At 42.4% G+C, this 20,107-nt stretch overlaps 1 protein-coding gene across 6 annotated transcripts in view; it reads left to right on the top strand.

The window, feature by feature from the left end:
- Window positions 1-20,107, top strand: part of stmA (Protein EFR3 homolog stmA) — a 226,373-nt gene that overhangs the window by 157,382 nt on the left and 48,884 nt on the right. For 3 of the 6 annotated variants that reach the window (XM_067772649.1, XM_067772648.1, XM_067772651.1), the window contains exons 3-4: window positions 12,771-12,975; window positions 13,619-13,772. In XM_067772649.1, the coding sequence (XP_067628750.1) occupies window positions 12,771-12,975; window positions 13,619-13,772 (359 nt within the window). Of the gene's footprint in view, window positions 1-3,109; window positions 3,369-12,770; window positions 12,976-13,618; window positions 13,773-20,107 lie in introns of those variants that run through there. The other 3 variants (XM_067772650.1, XM_067772652.1, XM_067772653.1) reach the window with 3 other exon arrangements.

Raw genomic sequence — 20,107 nt, 5'->3', positions numbered from 1 at the left:
TGCACTTGCCAGGTAAAGACTCCAGCTATTAGGAGTGATACAGCTGTCAGATCTAGAAGCAGCAAGTGGCATAAGTCCTAGGAAGCTTCTAGTATTTGCCAAGAGGACGGAGTTATTTTATCACATAGGTCCTGGTTTTTGATAGGGTTTTTCAGTTTGGTCGTTAAAACAAACTTCTGGTAACACTACGGACTCAATCAGTCTATGTGAGGTCCTCATGTACCGGCCAGTTCAACCTACCTACCTAGCAAACATCTAAATCTGCTCTTAAAAACCCCAATGGTTCTTTCAATCATGTTTCTAGCCTTTGAATGTCGGTTATTATACATGCTCTCTAGGATACCTTCGTCAGCATTTCTGTAAGGCGTCAACAAATAAGGAGTCAAGGCGTAACCGGCATCACTTTAATAAAACGTATGGTTAAAGTAACATATTGGACCTATTTTTGAACTACATAAATACCTAACAACCAAGTGTTAGCTTCACCACGATCATACATTGCTTCCAACTGTGGCTTTAGCGCAGACATTTGAAAAACCATGGAGTCATGTCACTATCATTGCATTTATACTGAAGTATCCCTTCCGACAGTAATAAAGATGTTGCAAACCTTTCTCCGGTGCCACAATCTTAGCGTGCGTACCATCAATGCATCCGATTACGCCTGGAATCCCGCTTGTACTAACACCCCTATTAAGAATTTTACCAACCATTGGGAAAAATAATTTCACTTGCAAGGTGTGCCAACACCCTTAGCCCAAGAAAATGTCAAATTGTTCTTCTTATGATTTGCTTGAAACAAAATTGGGGAGTTGGCTACTTTTCACTATCAGATGGCGCCTGTGTCGCTCATTCCACCGTTCTCCATAAAAATAAGTGCAATCTACTCATAATGCATAAGCATGTGTTAACCTCATCTATATGAAAAACTGCTTATGTGTCGGAGCTGTAAATACAACAACGATTTGAGCCAAATAAATCCAGATAGAAGTCTGGTTCAATTTGTGAGCCAGATAATTTGTTAATTACTTATCTTTAGTTTGGCAACGCTGGCTTTAATAAACCTACTTTTTCAAAAATAGATGTCGCTGCTTAGCCTTTCGCCGTATGAGTTAAATGAAAAACGGCGGCGACATCTGCCTATCACATTTCACGTGTGCGAGATTTTATGACATCTGCTTGTGTTGTTGTTGTTGTTGGGGAGTGTTATCGATGTGATGGTCCTTTGCCGGATACAAATCCGGTACGCTCCGGTACCATAGCACCATTAAGGTGCTAGCCCGACCATCTCGGGAACGATTTATGTGGCCACATTGAACCTTCAGGCCATTCCCTCCCTCCATACCCCCAAGTTCCATGAGGAGCTTGGGGTCGCCAGAGCCTCGTCTGTTAGTGAAACAGGATTCGCCGCGGATAGGTGAGGTTGACAATTGGGTTTGGAGAAGCTATATATTGCGCTGGCAACCTAAAAGGTTGCGCTACACAGCCCTTTGAATCTGATATTTTAGTCGCCTCTTACGACAGGCATACCTACCGCGGGTATATTCTGATCCCCTAACCCGCTGGGGTGACATCTGCTTTTCAAGTCTCTCGATGATCCAGAGCATTCCCGTGAGAATTGAGCGTGAGCCGGAGCTGTAAAACTCTCTGGATGCCAGTTGTGGATAAAGCCCCCATTACTGATACTTAGCATAGACTTGACTTGGCTTGCGAACTGTCACTTACAGTTCTGTTAAATTAACATTGCATGTTACTGATTACTCAAAACTTAACTTGACTTAGAAGTCTGTTGAATTTTGATTTTCTATGTAAGTTCTAAGTGCCGTTTACATTTTGAGATGCCATTTGTTTGTTTCCATTTCATTTTGACATTTTGTCATACAAATTGACATTTATTTAAAAATAAATTTCAACGCTGATTATGATGCCAGATTTTATGCGCCAAGTGGAGTATAATCGTGGCTAAGTTGCCAAGTTTACGCCAAGTCAAGTCAAGTCTATGCTAAGTATCAGTAATGGGGGCTTAAGTATCAGTAATGGGGGCTTTATCCACAACTGGCATCCAGTGAGTTTTACACCTCCGGCTCACGCTCAATTCTCACAGGAATGCTCTGGATCATCGAGAGACTTGAGAAGCAGATGTCATAAACTCTCGCACACGTGAATTGTGATGGGCAGATGTCGCCGCCGTTTTTCATTTAACTCATACGGCGAAAGGCTAAGCAGCGACATCTATTTTTGAAAAAGTAGGTTTATTAAAGCCAGCGTTGCCAAACTAAAGATAAGTAATTAACAAATTATCTGGCTCACAAATTGAACCAGACTTCTATCTGGATTTATTTGGCTCAAATCGTTGTTGCATTTACAGCTCCGACACACAAGCAGTTTTTCATATAGATGAGGTTAACACATGCTTATGCATTATGAGTAGATTGCACTTATTTTTATGGAGAACGGTGGAATGAGCGACACTGGCGCCATCTGATAGTGAAAAGTAGCCAACTCCCCAATTTTGTTTCAAGCAAATCATAAGAAGAAGAATTTGACATTTGCTTGGGCTAAGGGTGTTGGCACACCTTGCAAGTGAAATTATTTTTCCCAATGGTTGGTAAATATTCTAACATTTTTCACAATTAAAAACTGTAATATAACAATCGAATACGACACAAAATATGTTAGCAAGTATTTTTGTTGTATAGAGAGAATGTTTACAACAGTGCTTCGCGAAATTTTGTATGTGAATGGGCAAGGCGTAATAAACTTCAATTGCCACGTCTGAAGTTCCTTCATATTTACAAACATCCTGGTTGATTGTGGCGATATTAGTGGAATGCATAAGCTTGTGTTAAACCCATCTATATGCAAAATGTCATGTGTCACCGCCTTAAAGGCCGTGCAAAATTAATTATCTGGCTAAGGCTCTTTGCCACCGGATGATGACTAATGTTCACATTGGTCGACCTCTTGCTGCCCAAAGAACGCGCCATTGTGAATGATGACAAAGTGTGTTATCTTATCTGTCAACTGCCTGACAGCCTATTCAATATGGCTACTTTTCAGCGTTTTGACAGAATGTTCAATATGGCGGCGCCTATCTTCAGCGGGTGATAGAAAGAGATACAGAAAGAGACAGTGATAGTCAAATACGAATCAGGTGATCCAATCACTTTGGAATTTTGACGTTCATGCAGAAGATATCACACTTAGTAATCATTCACAATGGAACGCGCCTCGTATTAATCATCTGTTAAGTATTCTATACATCTCGGAAAGTTGTGCAAAATTTATTTCCAATATTTCATTATAAGGAGTCATTTACTATGGTCATTTAGTTAATACTTTGATCAGATTACCAATTAAAATGTTGGGTACGTTTGATTTGCTAAAGTATTGATTACTTAATTCGTTGCCATTTGTATGTGCCCGGGAATGCGGTAGTGGCTGTGGGTAAAAGTCTAGTTGAGGGATCGACTGCTAATACGCGTCAAAAATATCGAGAGAAGCGTCAAAATACGCGTATTAATCTCGAGAACAATAATCCGAAGGCGGAAAAGAAAAATGTTATCTCTGTCCGGAGATATTTGCAGTTGAAGTTGGCGATTTTCATGTGGTTGTTGTTGTGTTGTACCCACAAACAAAATTGTGCATCACCGTGGCGGTAGCCACGGTTATACCACACACCCGGACTTGGGTAATAGTCTAGTTGAGGGGTCGACTGCTAATACTCTACCAAAAATATCGAGAGAGGTGTCAAACGACGCGTCTTGACATCAGTATTAATAATCCGAAGGCGGAGAAAAATTTTAACTCGTTCAAAAGATATTAACGAAAAACCGGAAAAAGACCCGCGGGTACCTCCGAAACCGGGGGTGGGATCCATAGTATTTTTGCGCAGAACACCTTTTTGCGTTGGCAGCCTTCGGCCGCGCTTATAAAAAATAACCCTGGGCTACGCCATGCCAAGTCCGGGTGTGTGGTATAACCGTGGCTACCGCCACGGTGATGCACAATTTTTTTTGTGGGTACAAACACAACAACAACCACATGTAAATTATCAACTTCAACTGCAAATATCTCCGGACATAGATAATATTTTTCTTTTCCGCCATCGGATTAGTGTTCTCGAGATTAATACGCGTCTTTTGATACCTCACTCGAAAATCTTGGCCCAACTTTAAGTGGGTCCCGTAAATTGCACTACTACCACTAAAGGTGTTCTGCGCAAAAACACTATGGATCCCAACCCCGGTTTCGGATTCTTGATCTAGACGTGAATACGCGTCTTTTGAGACCTCACTCGAAAATTTTGGCCCAAATTCCGGTGGGTACCGTAAACTGCACTATTACCTTATTTTTTATAAGCGGGGCCGAAGGCCGCCAACGGGGTAAGGTGTTCTGCGCAAAAATACTATGGATACGTTTTCGTTAATATCTTTTGAACGGGTTAAAATTTTTCTCTTCCGCCTTCAAATTATTGTTCTCCAGATTAATACGCGTCTTTTGACACCTCTCGATATTTTTTGACGCGTATTAGCAGTCGACCCCTGTTGTTGTTGTTGTAGCAATGCTCGCCCCACCTAATAGCCGCGACCGATCACAAATTGTCATCAATATCCTCTAACGGGAGTCCAAGGAAACTTGCCGTTTCAACAGGGGTGGACCATAAGGAAAGGGGTGTTAGAGGCGTTGGTTCCACATTACAATTAAAGAGATGGTTGGTGTCATGTGGGGACACATTGCAAGCAGGGCATACATTTTGTATGTCGGGGTTGATTCTGGATAGGTAAGAGTTTAACCTGTTACAGTATCCAGAACGAAGTTGAGCAAGAGTGACACGCGTTTCCCTGGGGAGTATGCGTTCCTCTTCTGCGAGTTCTGGATATTTTTCTTCAAGTACTGGATTCACCGGGCAATTCCCGACATAAAGGTCCGACGCCTGTCTATGGAGTTCACCAAGGACCTGCTTGTGTTTTTCCGCTTCATACGGCTGGGTTCTCAGGTGCCGTATTTCCTCAAAATGCTTACGGAGATGACTCCTTAGGCCCCTAGGCGGTGCTGGTTCGTCAATCAGATGTCTGTTGGGATGCCCAGGTTTCTGGGTATTCAACAGAAACTGTTTGGTCAGCATCTCATTTCTCCCCCTGATGGGGAGTATTCTCGCCTCATTATGCAGATGGTGTTCTGGGGACATAAGAAGACGCCCGTGGCGATTCTGAGAGCAGTGTTTTGGCAGGCCTGTAGTTTCTTCCAGTGGGTGGTTTTTAGGCTTGGCGACCATATGGGTGACGCGTAGCACGTAATCGGCTGGCTAATTGCTTTGTATGTGGTCAAGAGCGTTTCTTTATCTTTTCCCCAGGTACTGCCAGCAAGGGATTTGAGGATTTTATTACGGCTCTGAATTCTTGGAACCATTGCGGTTGCGTGCGCACCAAAATGTAGATCCTGATCAAACGTCACACCCAAGATTTTGGGGTGTAGGACAGTCGGTAGCGTAGTGCCATCGACGTGGATGTTCAATATGGTCGACATTTGGGGCGTCCATGTTGTAAACAAGGTCGCGGAAGATTTAGTCGGTGACAATGCCAGGTTTCGCGAGGCGAAAAAACTGGAGAGATCAGGGAGATAGCCGTTTATTTTATTGCATAGCTCATCGATCTTTGGGCCTGGTCCTGTGGCCATTATTGTGCAGTCATCGGCGTAGGAAACGATTGTGACTCCTTCCGGTGGTGAAGGTAGCTTAGATATGTAGAAATTAAACAGAAGCGGGGATAGGACACCACCCTGTGGCACCCCTTGTTTAATTCTCCTTTGTTTTGATGTTTCGTTTCTGAATTGCACCGATGCCTGCCGACCACCCAGATAATTTGCGGTCCACCTTTTAAGACATGGGGGAAGGGTGGACCCTTCCAGGTCTTGCAGTAACGAGCCATGGTTGACCGTATCAAAAGCTTTTGATAGGTCTAACGCTACGAGTACTGTTCTATGGTGGGGATATTGATTCAAACCGCAATTTATCTGGGTGCTAATGACATTTAGCGCGGAGGTAGTGCTATGGAGTTTTCTGAAGCCATGCTGATGAGGGGCTAGCTGCAAATGTGCTTGGAAATAAGGGAGCAAAATGGCCTCAAGCGTCTTTGCCACTGGCGATAGGAGAGATATCGGACGATATGACTCACCTACGTTAGCTGGTTTCCCAGGCTTTAGTAGCGGGACCACCTTGGCCATTTTCCATTTCTCGGGTATGACAAAGGTGGAAAGAGACAGGTTGAAGACATGCGCTAGATATTTGAAACCCTCTTTCCCTAGGTTTTTAAGCATCGGCATGGCTATGCCGTCTGGGCCCACTGCTTTGGATGGTTTAGCGCGACCAATGGCGTCCTCAACCTCTCTAGCGGTGATGGTAATTGGTGACGCGCTGAGTTTGTGTTTATGTGCGTGTCTATTGGCTCTCCGTCTATCTTTGTCGACCGTAGGATGCATTATATATTGTCGGCAGAAGGCGCTCGCGCATTTTTTCGCATCCGACAGCACCTTATCGCCAAAGGCGATGGAAACTTTGTCTTTGTGCTTAGTCGGATTCGATAGGGACTTTACGGTGGACCAAAGTTTACCTACACCGGTAGAGAGGTTACAACCTCTTAGGTGCTCTTCCCATTTCGCCCGCTTGTGTTCGTCCACAAGCAATCTGATGCGTTGGTTTATATCCCTTATTTGGGGGTCGCCAGGATCAAGCTGTCTTATAAGGTCGCGTTCCCTCGCTAAGCTCGCGGCCTCCGCCGGGAAGTGGGGCCGGATTTCGGGAATTCTCCCGGCGGGAATGAAATGTGCCGAGGCGGATTCAATGACCTTACGGAAGGCACGCTCCCCTTGGCGGGCATCAGTCGGGATAGGGAGGGCAGCAAAGCTGCTGTCTGTTGCAGATTTATATTCTTCCCACTTTCCTTTTTTGAAGTTTATGAAAGTGCGTTTTTCGGTGACGATGAAGTCGGCGGTACGCTCGAACGAAATAAGTATGGGCAGGTGGTCGGATGCCAATGTTACCATCGGCTGCCAGTTTACGCAGTTTACGAGTTCTGCGCTTACGATTGAGATATCTGGCGAGCTATGACAGCTTCCTACCATACGTGTGGGGGCGTCTCCGTTTATTGTGCAGAACGTCGTTTCGTCTATTTGATCCGCCAACATCTCACCCCTACTGTCCGCCCGCAAGCTTGAATGCCATAGGTCGTGATGGGCATTGAAATCGCCTAAGATAATGCGATTGTTGCCAGTGAGTAAGGCCTCGATATTAGGGCGGTATCCACTGGGGCAACAGGTGACAGGAGGGATGTAGATGTTGATGATTTCTAGATTTGCATCGCCTGACCGGACAGATAGGCCTTGACGTTCTAAGACATTGTCACTGCGGTCGATGCCAGGATCAAATATATGATATTGCACAGAGTGGTGTATGATAAACGCGAGGCCGCCTCCATTTCCGCTCTCGCGGTCTTTCCTGTGGACATTATAACCAGAGCAGGTCTGCAATGCAGATCTTGCTGTGAGTTTAGTCTCTTGAATCGCAGCAATGCGGATGTTGTGCCGCTTCATGAAATCGACTATCTCCGTAATCTTCCCAGTTAGTCCATTACAGTTGAACTGCAGAATTCTGAAGTGCATGAGGGGTGACGCCGCCACTCTAGGGGTAAGTGAGGGGTGACTACGCCTAGGTTGTGGAAGGCCAGGACGCAATTGCTGTTGTGGCCTTGGGACTGGGCGCCCTTGGGCAAGCATTGGGGTACCCGGATGATTTGGGTTTGCGACCTGGCAACATGGCGCGATGAAACCCGTCGAGGGGCTGCCGTCGCGGAGACCAGAACATCTAGGAAAGTGGCACCACCCAAGGCAGGAGCTGCATTGAGCGGATGTCGCAAGCCTATATATTCTGTGCTGGCAGACGGTGCAAACGGAGGCAGGGACTAAGAGTCTGTTTCCCTAACCTGCACGATTGCTGCCAGAAAAGAGAGCAGCAGCGGGTACTTGTTGTGGCTTGCTGAGCAGCGAAGCTGCTGGAAGGTAGTGGGGATACGCTTAGGCGTAGACTACGGGACGCCCTTGGGCGTGAGCAGCAAGGAGCCACAAAAGATTTATAAAAGTTACGTGGACGTCGGGTTTTGGGATCAAGCCCAGAACAACCTGTCCGATGCAACCATCCTTTGCACGAGACACACTGAACAGAGTATGACCGTCCTAAAAAGATTCTTTTCTGGCAGATGCAGCAAAACCATTTCTCATGACAGGGGTAAGGAGACGGACCCGGATTGGGTTCGATACCTTCCCGGAGTTAGAGAATATGTAGCAGTCCTGCTGCAAGGAGCTGCTGGGAGGATGACAATTTGTAGGAGGGACGAAACAAATTAAATGGGGTCACACTGAAATGACAGTCCTTGGTCGGGAAAAATCCCGAGTCGCTCCGGTACATAGAACCGACTGCCTTGGGAAGCGAGCAGTCGACCCCTCAACTAGACTATTACCATGTCTCCGGACAGAGATACAATTTTTCTTTTCCGCCTTCGGATTATTGTTCTCGAGATTAATACGCGTCTTTTGATACCTCACTCGAAAATCTTGGCCCAACTTTAGGTGGGTCCCGTAAATTGCACTACTACCAACTTCTGCTGTGACGTCACGCTTTTGAAGTATGAAATGAAGTAAAATGCAATAAAAGAAAATCGCCAACTTCAACGGCAAATATCTCCGGACAGATACAATTTTTCTTTTCCGCCTTCGGATTATTGTTCTCGAGATTAATACGCGTCTTTTGATACCTCACTCGAAAATCTTGGCCCAACTTTAAGTGGGTCCCGTAAATTGCACTACTACCAACTTCTGCTGTGACGTCACGCTTTTGAAGTATGAAATGAAGTAAAATGCAATTAAAGAAAATCGCCAACTTCAACGGCAAATGTCTCCGGACAGATAAAATTTTTCTTTTCCGCCTTCGGATTATTGTTCTCGAGATTAATACGCGTCTTTTGACACCTCTCTCGATTTTTTTGGTAGCGTATTAGCAGTCGACCCCTCAACTAGACTTAACGAAGATGTCTCTGAGGGCCTTCCTTATGCTCTTTTGGTTCATAAGGCTTCTTGTGTGACGGATTTCTTCGTAGTGCTTGCAGAAGTGACTTCTTACGTCCCTGGGAGGTGGGGCTCTTCCATCAGTTGTCTGTTAGGATGGCCAAGTTTCCGAGCTTTCAACAGAAATTATTTGTTCCTCGTTTCGTTTCTCTCCTTTATGGGGACTATTCCGCCTCTGTGAGCGCGGTGTTTTACAGGCCTGCCTCCAGTGTGTTTCTTTTACGCTCGGTGTCCATATTGGAGACGCGTAGCGTACAATCGGCTGGCCAATTGCTTCAAAGGTAGCTACAGCATTTCTTTGTCTTTGCCCCAAGTGCTGCCATCGAGGGACTTTGCTATGGCTCTGAACTTGAGATACAATTGCGGCTACATGGTCGCTAAAATGTAGGTCATTGTCGAAGTCACACTCCAAAATTTTGGGCGTGGGACAGTAAGAAGCGTAATGCCATCGACGTGGATGTCTAATATTTCCAATACTTGTGTGGTCCATGTCGTGAATATGGTCGCTGAAGAATTGGCTAAGGGGATAGCTGTTAATTTTACAGCATAGCTCATTAATGGCCACGACCTGTTGCCATTATTGTACAGTCATCGGCGTGGAAATCAATGGTAACTTGTTCGAGTGGAAAAGGGCGCTTCGAAGTAGTAATTAAACAACTTTGCGGCAACTCTTAGTTGATTTTTCTTGGTTTTGGTGTTACGTCTCTGAACTGAAAACATATCTGCCGACCACGCATATTATTTACGGTAAAACTTTTGAGACTAAGTGGAAGGGTAGACTCTGCCCAAATAAATGGACGGAACTGTCCTTTTCATAGGAATTTACACATCCCTTCACAAAGCACTTCATTTTGATACAAGACCCGATTTCAAAATAACAATCGCAACGAAAAAATCAATTTTTACGAAATTTAAATTTGTGACCTTTAGAAAACACGTCAAAATTTAAAGAAAAATGATAATTAAGGAAACCGAACAACTACAAAAGAGTTACGTCATTTGACAGTAACTTTTTTCCTAAATTAAATTACAAATACACTTGTGGCCATTGTGAATTCATATGGTTTTGGCATAACGGGATCTTTAGTCATTCGTTCATGCGTATTGACATCAGTATTAAAAATCCGAAACCGGGAAAGAAAAATTTTATCTCTGTCCGGAGATTATTGCAGTTGAAGCTGGCGTACCCACAAAAAAAATTGGGTAATAGTCTAGTTGAGGGGTCGACTGCTAATACGCTACCAAAAATATCGAGAGAGGTGTCAAACAACGCGTCTTGACATCAGTATTAATAATCCGATGGCGGAAAATAAAAATTTTAACGCGTTCAAAAGATATTAACAAAAAACCGAAAAAAGACCCACGGGTACCTCCGAAACCGGGGGTCGGATCCATAGTATTTTTGCGCAGAACACCTTTCTGCGTTGGCGGCCTTCGGCCGCGCTTATAAAAAATAACCCTGGGCTACGCCATGCCAAGTCCGGGTGTGTGGTATAACCGTGGCTACCGCCACGGTGATGCACAATTTTTTTTGTGGGTATGAACACAACAACAACCACATGGAAATCGCCAACTTCAACTGCAAATATCTCCGGACAGAGGTAAAATTTCCGCCTTCGGATTATTGTTCTTGAGATTAATACGCGTCTTTTGACACCTCTCGATATTTTTGGTAGCGTATTAGCAGTCGACCCCTCAACTAGACTATTACCAAAAATTGTGAACATAAGTGTTTTGCGCGGATATAGTTTTGGTCTCCAAACCGGTGTTGGACCCACCCAAGGTAATTTTGGTAAAATTCTAGGGTAAGGACTGCTAATACGCTACCAAAAGAGAGAGGTGTCAAACGACGCGTCTTGACATCAGTATTAATAATCCGAAGGCGGAAAATAAAAATTTTTACTTGTTAAAAAGATGTTAATGAAAAACCGAAAAAAGACCCGCGGGTACCTCCGAAACCGGGGGTGGGCTCCATAGTATTTTTGCGCAGAACACCTTTCGGCGTTGGCGGCCTTCGGCCGCTCTTATAAAAAATAACCCTGGGCTACGCCATGCCAAGTCCGGGTGTGTGGCTACCGCCACGGTGATACACAATTTTTTTGTGGGTACGAACACAACAACAACCACATAAAAATCGCCAACTTCAACTGCAAATATCTCCGAACAGAGATAAAATTTTTCTTTTCCGCCTTCGGATTATTGTTTTCGAGATTAATACCCGTCTTTTGACACCCCTCTCGATATTTTTGGACGCGTATTAGCAGTGCCATGCTGTCGTATAGAATTACCAATAATTCTAACAATGAGTAATCGCCAATGTTCAAATTGCATAAATCAATATAACTAATACAAATTCATACTCATCTTACAACTTTAGTGTTGTTGAAAGATTACTCTGTAACGATTTACAAGACGGTGCACCACCTAATTTTTATCAGACACGTTTCGGGTAAAAGCCTAGTTGAGGGGTCAACTGCTAATACAACTACAATAATCCGAAGGCGGAAAAGAAAAAATGTTATCTCTGTCCGGAGATATTTGCAGTTGAAGTTGGCGATATTCATGTGGTTGTTGTTGTGTTTGTACCCACAAAAAAATGATGCATCACCGTGGCGGTAGCCACGGTTATACCACACACCCGGACTTGGCATGGCGTAGCCCAGGGTTATTTTTTATAAGCGCGGCCGAAGGACGCCAACGCAGAAAGGTGTTCTGCGCAAAAATACTATGGATCCCATCCCCGGTTTCGGAGGGACCCGCGGGTCTTTTTTCGGTTTTTCGTTAATATCTTTTGAACGGGTAAAAAAAAGTTAACTTCCGCTTTCGGATTCTTGATCTAGACGTGAATACGCGTCTTTTGATACCTCACTCGAAAATTTTGGCCCAAATTTCGGTGGGTACCGTAAACTGCACTATTACCAGAGATATTTGCAGTTGAAGTTGGCGATTTTCATGTGGTTGTTGTAGTTACACACAAAAAAATTGTAAACATTAGTGTTTTGCGCGGATATAGTTTTGGTCTCCAAACCGTTGTTGGACCACCCAGGGTAATTTTTTATAAGCGCGGCCGAAGGCCGCCAACGCAGAAAGGTGTTCTGTGTTTTTCGTTAATACTGAGTCAAGACGCGTCGATTGACACCTCTCTCGATATTTTTGGTAGCGTATTAGCAGTCGAGAGAGAGTCAACTAGACTATTACCCACGTTTCGACCTCCATTTTAAAACTCCGAAAGCGAAAACCTGTGGTTGGTGTATTTTGCCAGATTTGTTGTACACGCACACACTATGCAAAAAGGTGTTCTGCGCGCATTTAATCATGGTTCCCAAACCGGTGTTGGACCCACCCAGGGTTGTTTTTGTAAATAGGCGCCGAAGGCCGCCAACACAGAAATGTGTTCTCTGCCCCATATTTCGGACCCTGTCGGGGTCATTTTCTGGTTTTTTGTAAATATCTTTGGACAGAAATCAAATTGTATATTTCCGTTTTTGGGTTCTTAAAACGGAGGACGAAATGCGTATTTCGATACCAACTTTTGATAAAAATTAGGTGTTGCACCGTCTTGTAAAACGTTTTCGTCGCCACATAAGACAAGGTTGCCTACCGCGCGAATACGCTAGCCCTCTCAAATATTTTTAATGTTTTCATTTCTGTAGGTTGTTGCGGATGTTGTTCAGCGCTGCGTCCCCGCTACAAACGGCTTGTAGATAATATATTTCCAGTTAATCCGGAGGATGGCCTTGTTAAGTCAAACATGGAGAAGTTAACATTTTACTCGCTCAGCTCGCCAGATAAGCTTGACAGAATCGGAGAATATCTATATCAAAAGGCAACGAAGGATATCAACCGAAAACGTTACAAGTGGGTAGCATAATGAAATATTTTGGTAATGTCTTATAAACGGCGCAATACCAAATGTTTATGAGAAATAACGCCGGGAATATCAAAAATGGTGGCCCGATCCATAGTTTTTCTTTGCACAGAAAACCATGTTGTGGTTCTTGTTGTTGTTGTAGCGATAAGGTTGCTCCCCAAAGGCTTTGGGGAATGTTATCGATGTGATGGTCCTTTGCCGGATACAGATCCGGTACGCTCCGGTAACACAGCACCATTAAGGTGCTAGCCCGACCATGTCGGGAACGATTTATATGGCCACATTAAACCTTCAGGCCATCCCTCCCTCCCCACCCCCAAGTTCCATGAGGAGCTTGGATCGCCAGAGCCTCGTCTGTTAGTGAAATAGGATTCGCCGAGGATAGCTGAGGTTGACTATTGGGTTTGGAGAAGCTGTATATTGCGCTGGCAACCTGAAGGGCTGCGCTACACAGCCCCTTGAATCTGGTATTTTAGTCGCCTCTTACGACAGGCATATCTACCGCGGGTATATTCTGACCCCCTAACCCGCTGGGGGACAGAAAACCATGTCGTGTAAAACGTTACCAATATTTTAATAAACTTACAAATTACGTAAAATAATACACAAATATTGCTTAATTGAAAACAGATTCGTAGAAATCGCCATGGAGGCTATGGATCTACTATTGCAAGCATGTCATGCACAAACCACGTTAAATTTGTTTGTTGAATCTTTTTTGCGGATGGTGCAAAAGTTACTGGAGGACACTAATCCCAACCTGCAAATCATGGCAACAAACTCGGTAAGAAAACTTAAATAATATAATGCTTTTATTCTTTGAAAACTCATGTTGTTGTTGTTGTTGTAGCGATAAGGTTGCTCCCCGAAGGCTTTGGGGAGTGTTATCGATGTGATGGTCCTTTGCCGGATACAGATCCGGTACGCTCCGGTACCATAGCACCATTAAGGCGCTAGCCCGACCATCTCGGGAACGATTTATGTGGCCACATTAAACCTTCAGGCCATTCCCTCCCTCCCCACCCCCAAGATCCATGAGGAGTTTGTGGTCGCCAGAGCCTCGTCTGTTAGTGAAACAGGATTCGCCGCGGATAGGTGAGGTTGACAATTGGGTTTAGAGAAGCTATATATTGCGCTGGCAACCTGAAGGGTTGAGCTACACATCACCTCGAATCTGGTATTTTAGTCGCCTCTTACGACAGGCATACCTACCGCGGGTATATTCTGATCTCCTAACCCGCTGGGGGTTTTGAAAACTCATGATCCAGCCCCATTCAATGGGTGCGACCACTCACAAAATTAAAATCCTCCAACGGGGGTCCAAGGAATTTTCAACAGGGATGGACCATAGGGAAGTTATGTGCAGGTTTGTAACAACAACAAAATGTCTGTTTTGCTGTTGTGAAGTGCTTGGCCCATCCAATAGGCGCGACCGCTCGCAAAATGTCATCAATATCCTCTAACGGGAGTCCAAGAAAACTTGCAGTTTCAACAGGAGAGGACCATAGTGAGAGGGGTGTTAGAGGCGTTGGTTACACATTGCAATTGAAGAGATGGTTGCGGTTATGTGAGGATAAATTGCAAGCATGACATACATTTTGTATGTCAGGGTTGATTCTTGATAGCTAAGAGTTTAAACTGTTACCGTCAGAGGTCAGACTACTGTCTGTGGATAAAACTGACGACCTGTTTTTGGTATTTTTTTCCTTCATACGGCTGTGTTCTCAGGTGCCGTATTTCCTCATAATGTTTACGGGGATGACCTCTTAAGCCCCTGGGAGATGTGGCCTCTTCAATCAGATATCTGTTGGGATGCCCAGGTTTCTGAGTATGGAGCAGAACCTGTTTTGTTCAGCATTTCCTTTCTCTTACCAAGGAGACAGCCCGTAGGGGTTCTGAAAGCAGTGTTTTGGCAAGCCTGTTTTTGTTGTTGTAGCAGTGCAATGAAAACATTCTAAATAACTTTGTATTAATATTTATTAGATATTAAAACCTACACCACCCTTTTTCGGAAAAATCAAATAAAGTGTTCCAAATATCTTTGTGTTTGCATATTCGTTGCATTTGCCATCAAATAATTGGCGCTTAACCGTTTAACGGTTATGGCCGTCCAACAAGGCGCGCCAGTCGCTTCTTGTCTCTGCCAACTGGCGCCAATTGGTCACACCAAGGGAGCTTAAATCGTTTTCCACCTGGTCTTCCAGCGGAGTGGGAACCGCCCTCTTCCTCTGCTTCCATAGGCGGGTTCCGATAGGAACACTTTCTTACCAAGACCGTCATCTTTCATTCGCATAACATGGCCTAGCCAGCGCAGCCGCTGCGTTTTAATTCACTGGACTATGTTGGTGTCTGCGTAAAGCTCGTACAGCTCATCGTTAAATCTTCTTCGGTCCTCGCCATCGCCGACGCGTAAGGGTCCATAAATCTTTCGAAGAACTTTTCTCTCGAATACTCCCAGAGCCGCTTCGTATGATGGTGTCATGGTCCATGCCTCTACACCATATAGCAGGACGGGTACGATAAGTGACTTGTAGAGTACGATTTTCGTTTGCCGAGAGGACTTTACTTTTCAATTGCCTACCTAGTCCAAAGTAGCATTTATTGGCAAGAGTGATTCTGTAACGAACCCCGGTTGTTCCGGGTTGTGAGGTTCCATTTTTGGAACCTCTGAAAAAATTGTTCTTGTGCGCACTCTAATACTCGCACGCACACTCAAGACACCAAACACGTATTTTATGTTTAAGTTTATGTTCTTTTGTTTTATTCGGTTTTCGTTTGTAGTATTATAAATGTTTTTAGTTTTTACACTATACTTAGTATGTATTTTAGTTTGTACGATTTAATTAAATATTTTAGTTCTGCACACACTTGCTTCGTGTTCTTCTGTCCAAAATTATAATCATGATGGCCGCTCTTATTTTTTGAGCCGACCTCCCCGTTTCCAACTTGTTTCAACACCTGTTGTCCATTCACAATAGACAACAGGGTTGCACCAACTTGAAAACAGGGTGAGACTATAAGGCTGCTGTTACAGAGTCTATAGCCAGGGTTATAACTCGGTCGATGGGTCCCCTTACAAAGAAAAGAACTTCTCTATGTTAAATTAAAATATACAATTCAAAAAATCATATTATGTATTATGTATACAATTCAAAAAATCAAAGTTTATTATATGTTTGTGAAGTCCCAAAACGCCTGCTCTTTGGGTCTTCACATCCCCCGTTACTTCCACGGAGTGTGAGCGTTACCGCACCATTACTGTTGATCCGCGACCTGAAGACTTATCCGCTACGTGTACCTGGAACGTTTGGTGCTTCCCCGGGCGATTTATGGCTTGTTCCTTTATTGCCCTCATGACCTTTTCTGGAACAGGTTCGACTGCGGTTCGGCCGAACTTACCCCTTCGAAGAGCCACTTTTCCACCTCCTCGATTGTTTCGGGACTTACTGGTTCTTCCTCGGCGTTGATAACCTCGTCTAGCCAGCCAGCTCTGGTTCGTCTGCTGGTATATCACTTATCCGTAGTTTCGGTGGGGGAGGGTCTTCCTCGGTTACTCCATCGTTGTATAATCGTATGCGTACATCCACCTGCTTGGAGTACTCAATGTACTCGTTGCCCGTGCGTGTACCTTCGACCTCCCGCACCTCTACAGTACCTCGTCTCTTCGGTTCTTGGTCTTCTTCAGAGGAAACGTTAATTGGTGTGGTGGCTCGCACTACTGATTCGGTCTCTTCGTTGTCACTTTCGTCTTACGGGATAATTACCGGGGGTTCGTTTTCTAACTCTTCGGTGACAGCGTCGCTCGTAGCAATATAATGTTAAAGTTAGTCACAAAAATTATTATAATGCAATAGTTGAGGTGGATGTGGAAATATTTACTGAAGCGTTAAAATTAGATAAACTGAACATAGGATGGGAAAGGTGCAAAGTATACGATCATGTTGATATAACAATGTGTTTTAAATGTAAAGGATATAACCATAAAGCTAGTGAATGCAAAAATGAAGATGTTTGTAGCAAATGCTTGGGTAAACATAAACCCATGGAGTGCAAGGAACAACCAAAAAACATGTGCATAAATTGTATTAGAGCTAATGAGAAATTAAATCTATGGCTTGATACCAATCACCCGTGCAATAGCAGACATTGCCCTGTCTACTTAAAACACTTAAATGTAAAAAAACAAAGGCTAGGATATTAGCAACTAACAATCAGGCCACTGGCTCACCTGGACCATGCTAATGTTATGCAACGTAGAGTATCAAAGTACCAAAAAAGATCCACAAAGGACATCAACAATGACTTTAAATTCATCTATTTAAACATAAATAGCCTAGTAGCTAACAAATCAGAGTTGGAAGTGTTGGCGGAAGTTCATAGACCAGGCATCATACTATGCTCTGAAACATGTACAACCAAAGATATTCTAGACAATGAATTAAAAATAGCAACCTATAAAATGATAAGATGTGATTCCCATAGCAGGCACACAGGAGGTGTGTTAGTTTATGTACATAGTACAATTGATGTTAAAGTAATCTATAATGATAACATAAATGAAAACGTATGGTGCATTGTAATAAAACTGAAGAAGGTTGATAAAAAGTGGCAGATTGGAGTTCTGTACCACTGGCCGAGCACTAGTGATGCAGCTTTTGTTGAATACCTAAATGAAATTCTAATTGATAAATATGAAAAAAAAAGTAACCATAATATAGTAGTCGGTGATTTTAATATTAACATGAACTGCATTTCAACATATAGTACTAAATTAAATGAGATATTTGCTGTGATGGGGATGAGCCAAAAAATAGAATTTAATACGCGAATCACAGATACAAGTGAATCGAAAATTGATTTATTATTTTCAAACTCGGATGAAATTCTGTGTAATAATTTGCAGGAATACAAAATATCTGATCATGAAACTATAAAATTTAATATTAAAACGTCCGAAGTATACAAGATGAGACTGACCAAGAAAATCATAGCATGGGACAAATATAGTAGTGATATTTTAATAAGCATCCTTAGATCATTTAACTTCAACTTTACTATAAACTTATCAATTTATGTAAAAGTCGAATTTATTAATAATATAATGATTCAGGCTATGGATAGTTTAACCTGCGAGAAAGAACTGAATATCAAGTTAATGAATAAATGGTATGACAGAGAATTGGCACAAATGAATAAATATAAATACAATATGTACACGCGTGCGTTGCAAACTGGAGAGTGGGATGAATATAAAAATATAAATAGGTCATACAAAAAATTAGTCAAATTAAAAAAAATAAAGTATATGGAGAATAAAATCATTTTGAATGAATATAATGCTAAAGAAATGTGGAAATATCTCAAACATCCGGTTAACCAAACTAAAGATAAAGAAGGGATAAAAAAGGTGATACTGAATGGCATACTGGTTGAAAACGAAACCGATCTGGCGAATGGTCTAAATAGATTTTTTGTAAACAGTGTGATTGAAATTAATAATAACATCGAAACCTGTCAAGTAGCACTAGAGGATACACAAGTCCATTCAAAATTAAAGTTTGCTGAAATTACCACCGATGATGTTATTAATATCCTAACAGACTTTAAATATAAAATAGGTGGAAGAAAACTGCTATCCGAAGGTGTACTAAAAGATTGTATATCGTATATGCTCAAATAATCAATAACAGCTTAGAAGATGGTGTGGTACCTGAAATGTGGAAAACGTCAACAATAATACCTGTGGAAAAAGCTAAAAAGACAATGCAACCTAAAGAACTTAGACCCATAAATACCCTGCCAAGTGATGCTAAAATTCTCGAAGTCGTTGTTAAGAATCAGTTGGTGAATCATCTTGAAGTAAATAATATACTAGTCTACCAACAGTCAGGATTTAGGAAAAAACATTCCTGTGAGACAGCGCTGAACTTGGTGATATCTGATTGGAAAGAAGAGCTAAACAACAAAAAAGTAGTGGTTTCAGTTTTCCTTGACCTCAAAAGAGCTTTTGAAACGGTGGATAGAGAGATATTAATAAAAAAAATGCAACGGATTGGCATAACTGATATTGAACTTAAATGGTTCCGCAACTATTTGAAGCAGAGAAAGCAGAAAACAGTTATAAATGCTGATACGTCGGATGAATTAGAGGTACCCATAGGGTTATCTCAAGGCTCAGTATTGGCACCTATATTATTTCTTATATACATAAATGACAGTCAATGCTATCGAAGGTTGTGAAATTATACTTTTTGCGGATGATGCATTAATTATGATAAGTGAAAATAATATTAATACTGCACTTGCCAAAATGCAACATGAGCGAAATAACTTGTATAAATGGTTGTGTGGTAATATACTGAAACTAAACACAAATAAAACTAAATATATGATAATAACAAGGAGGAATATCAATGAGTAAGATATAGCCGAGCTAAAAATAAATGATGAAATCATACAAAAAGTTAACAGTATTAAATATTTAGGAATAATAATTGATAATAAACTCAAATTTGAAGATCATATAAATTATACAATTAAAAAAGTTGCTAATAAAATAGGAGTGATGCAGAGAACAACTAAATTCATTCAAAAAAAGTACAAAATAATCTTATATAAATCAGTTATAGAACCGCACTTCGTGTACTGCCCGTCCATTCTATTCATAATATCGGATAAAGAAGTAGACAAGCTCCAAAAGCTTCAAAATAGATGCATGAGATTTATTCTTCAGAAACCTAGAGATACACGAACGGCTAACATGTTGAAGACTTTAGACTGGTTAAGTGTGAAACAAAAGATTTTTTTTCACTTTATTTAATAATTTGGGAAAAATTTAAACAACGTGACATCAGGACGGACAAGTCGACAGCTGTTTCGATTATACCTTGTAAATCTCTTCAAAGCCTTTTCTCCCGGGAGTGGGAGTCGAACTCGCACTCCTACGATAGTTGAAATGGTTATAAACCCATTCAGCTACGTCATGCCTTAGTTATTGTAAAGTTTTTCCCAATTGCCTTCTTTTTGCATATTTTAATCTTTTACACATTGCATACTTCGTATGCAATTATGTGTTAAAGCTATGCTTGGTACGGCGGTTTTCAAAGAAACTTTGGTTTT

The sequence above is a fragment of the Eurosta solidaginis genome, chromosome 3 (genome assembly GCF_040869045.1).
Source record: "Eurosta solidaginis isolate ZX-2024a chromosome 3, ASM4086904v1, whole genome shotgun sequence".
Taxonomy (NCBI): domain Eukaryota; kingdom Metazoa; phylum Arthropoda; class Insecta; order Diptera; family Tephritidae; genus Eurosta; species Eurosta solidaginis.
The sequence above is the reverse complement of the archived record's forward strand: the minus strand, read 5'-3'. Positions and strand labels throughout refer to the sequence as shown.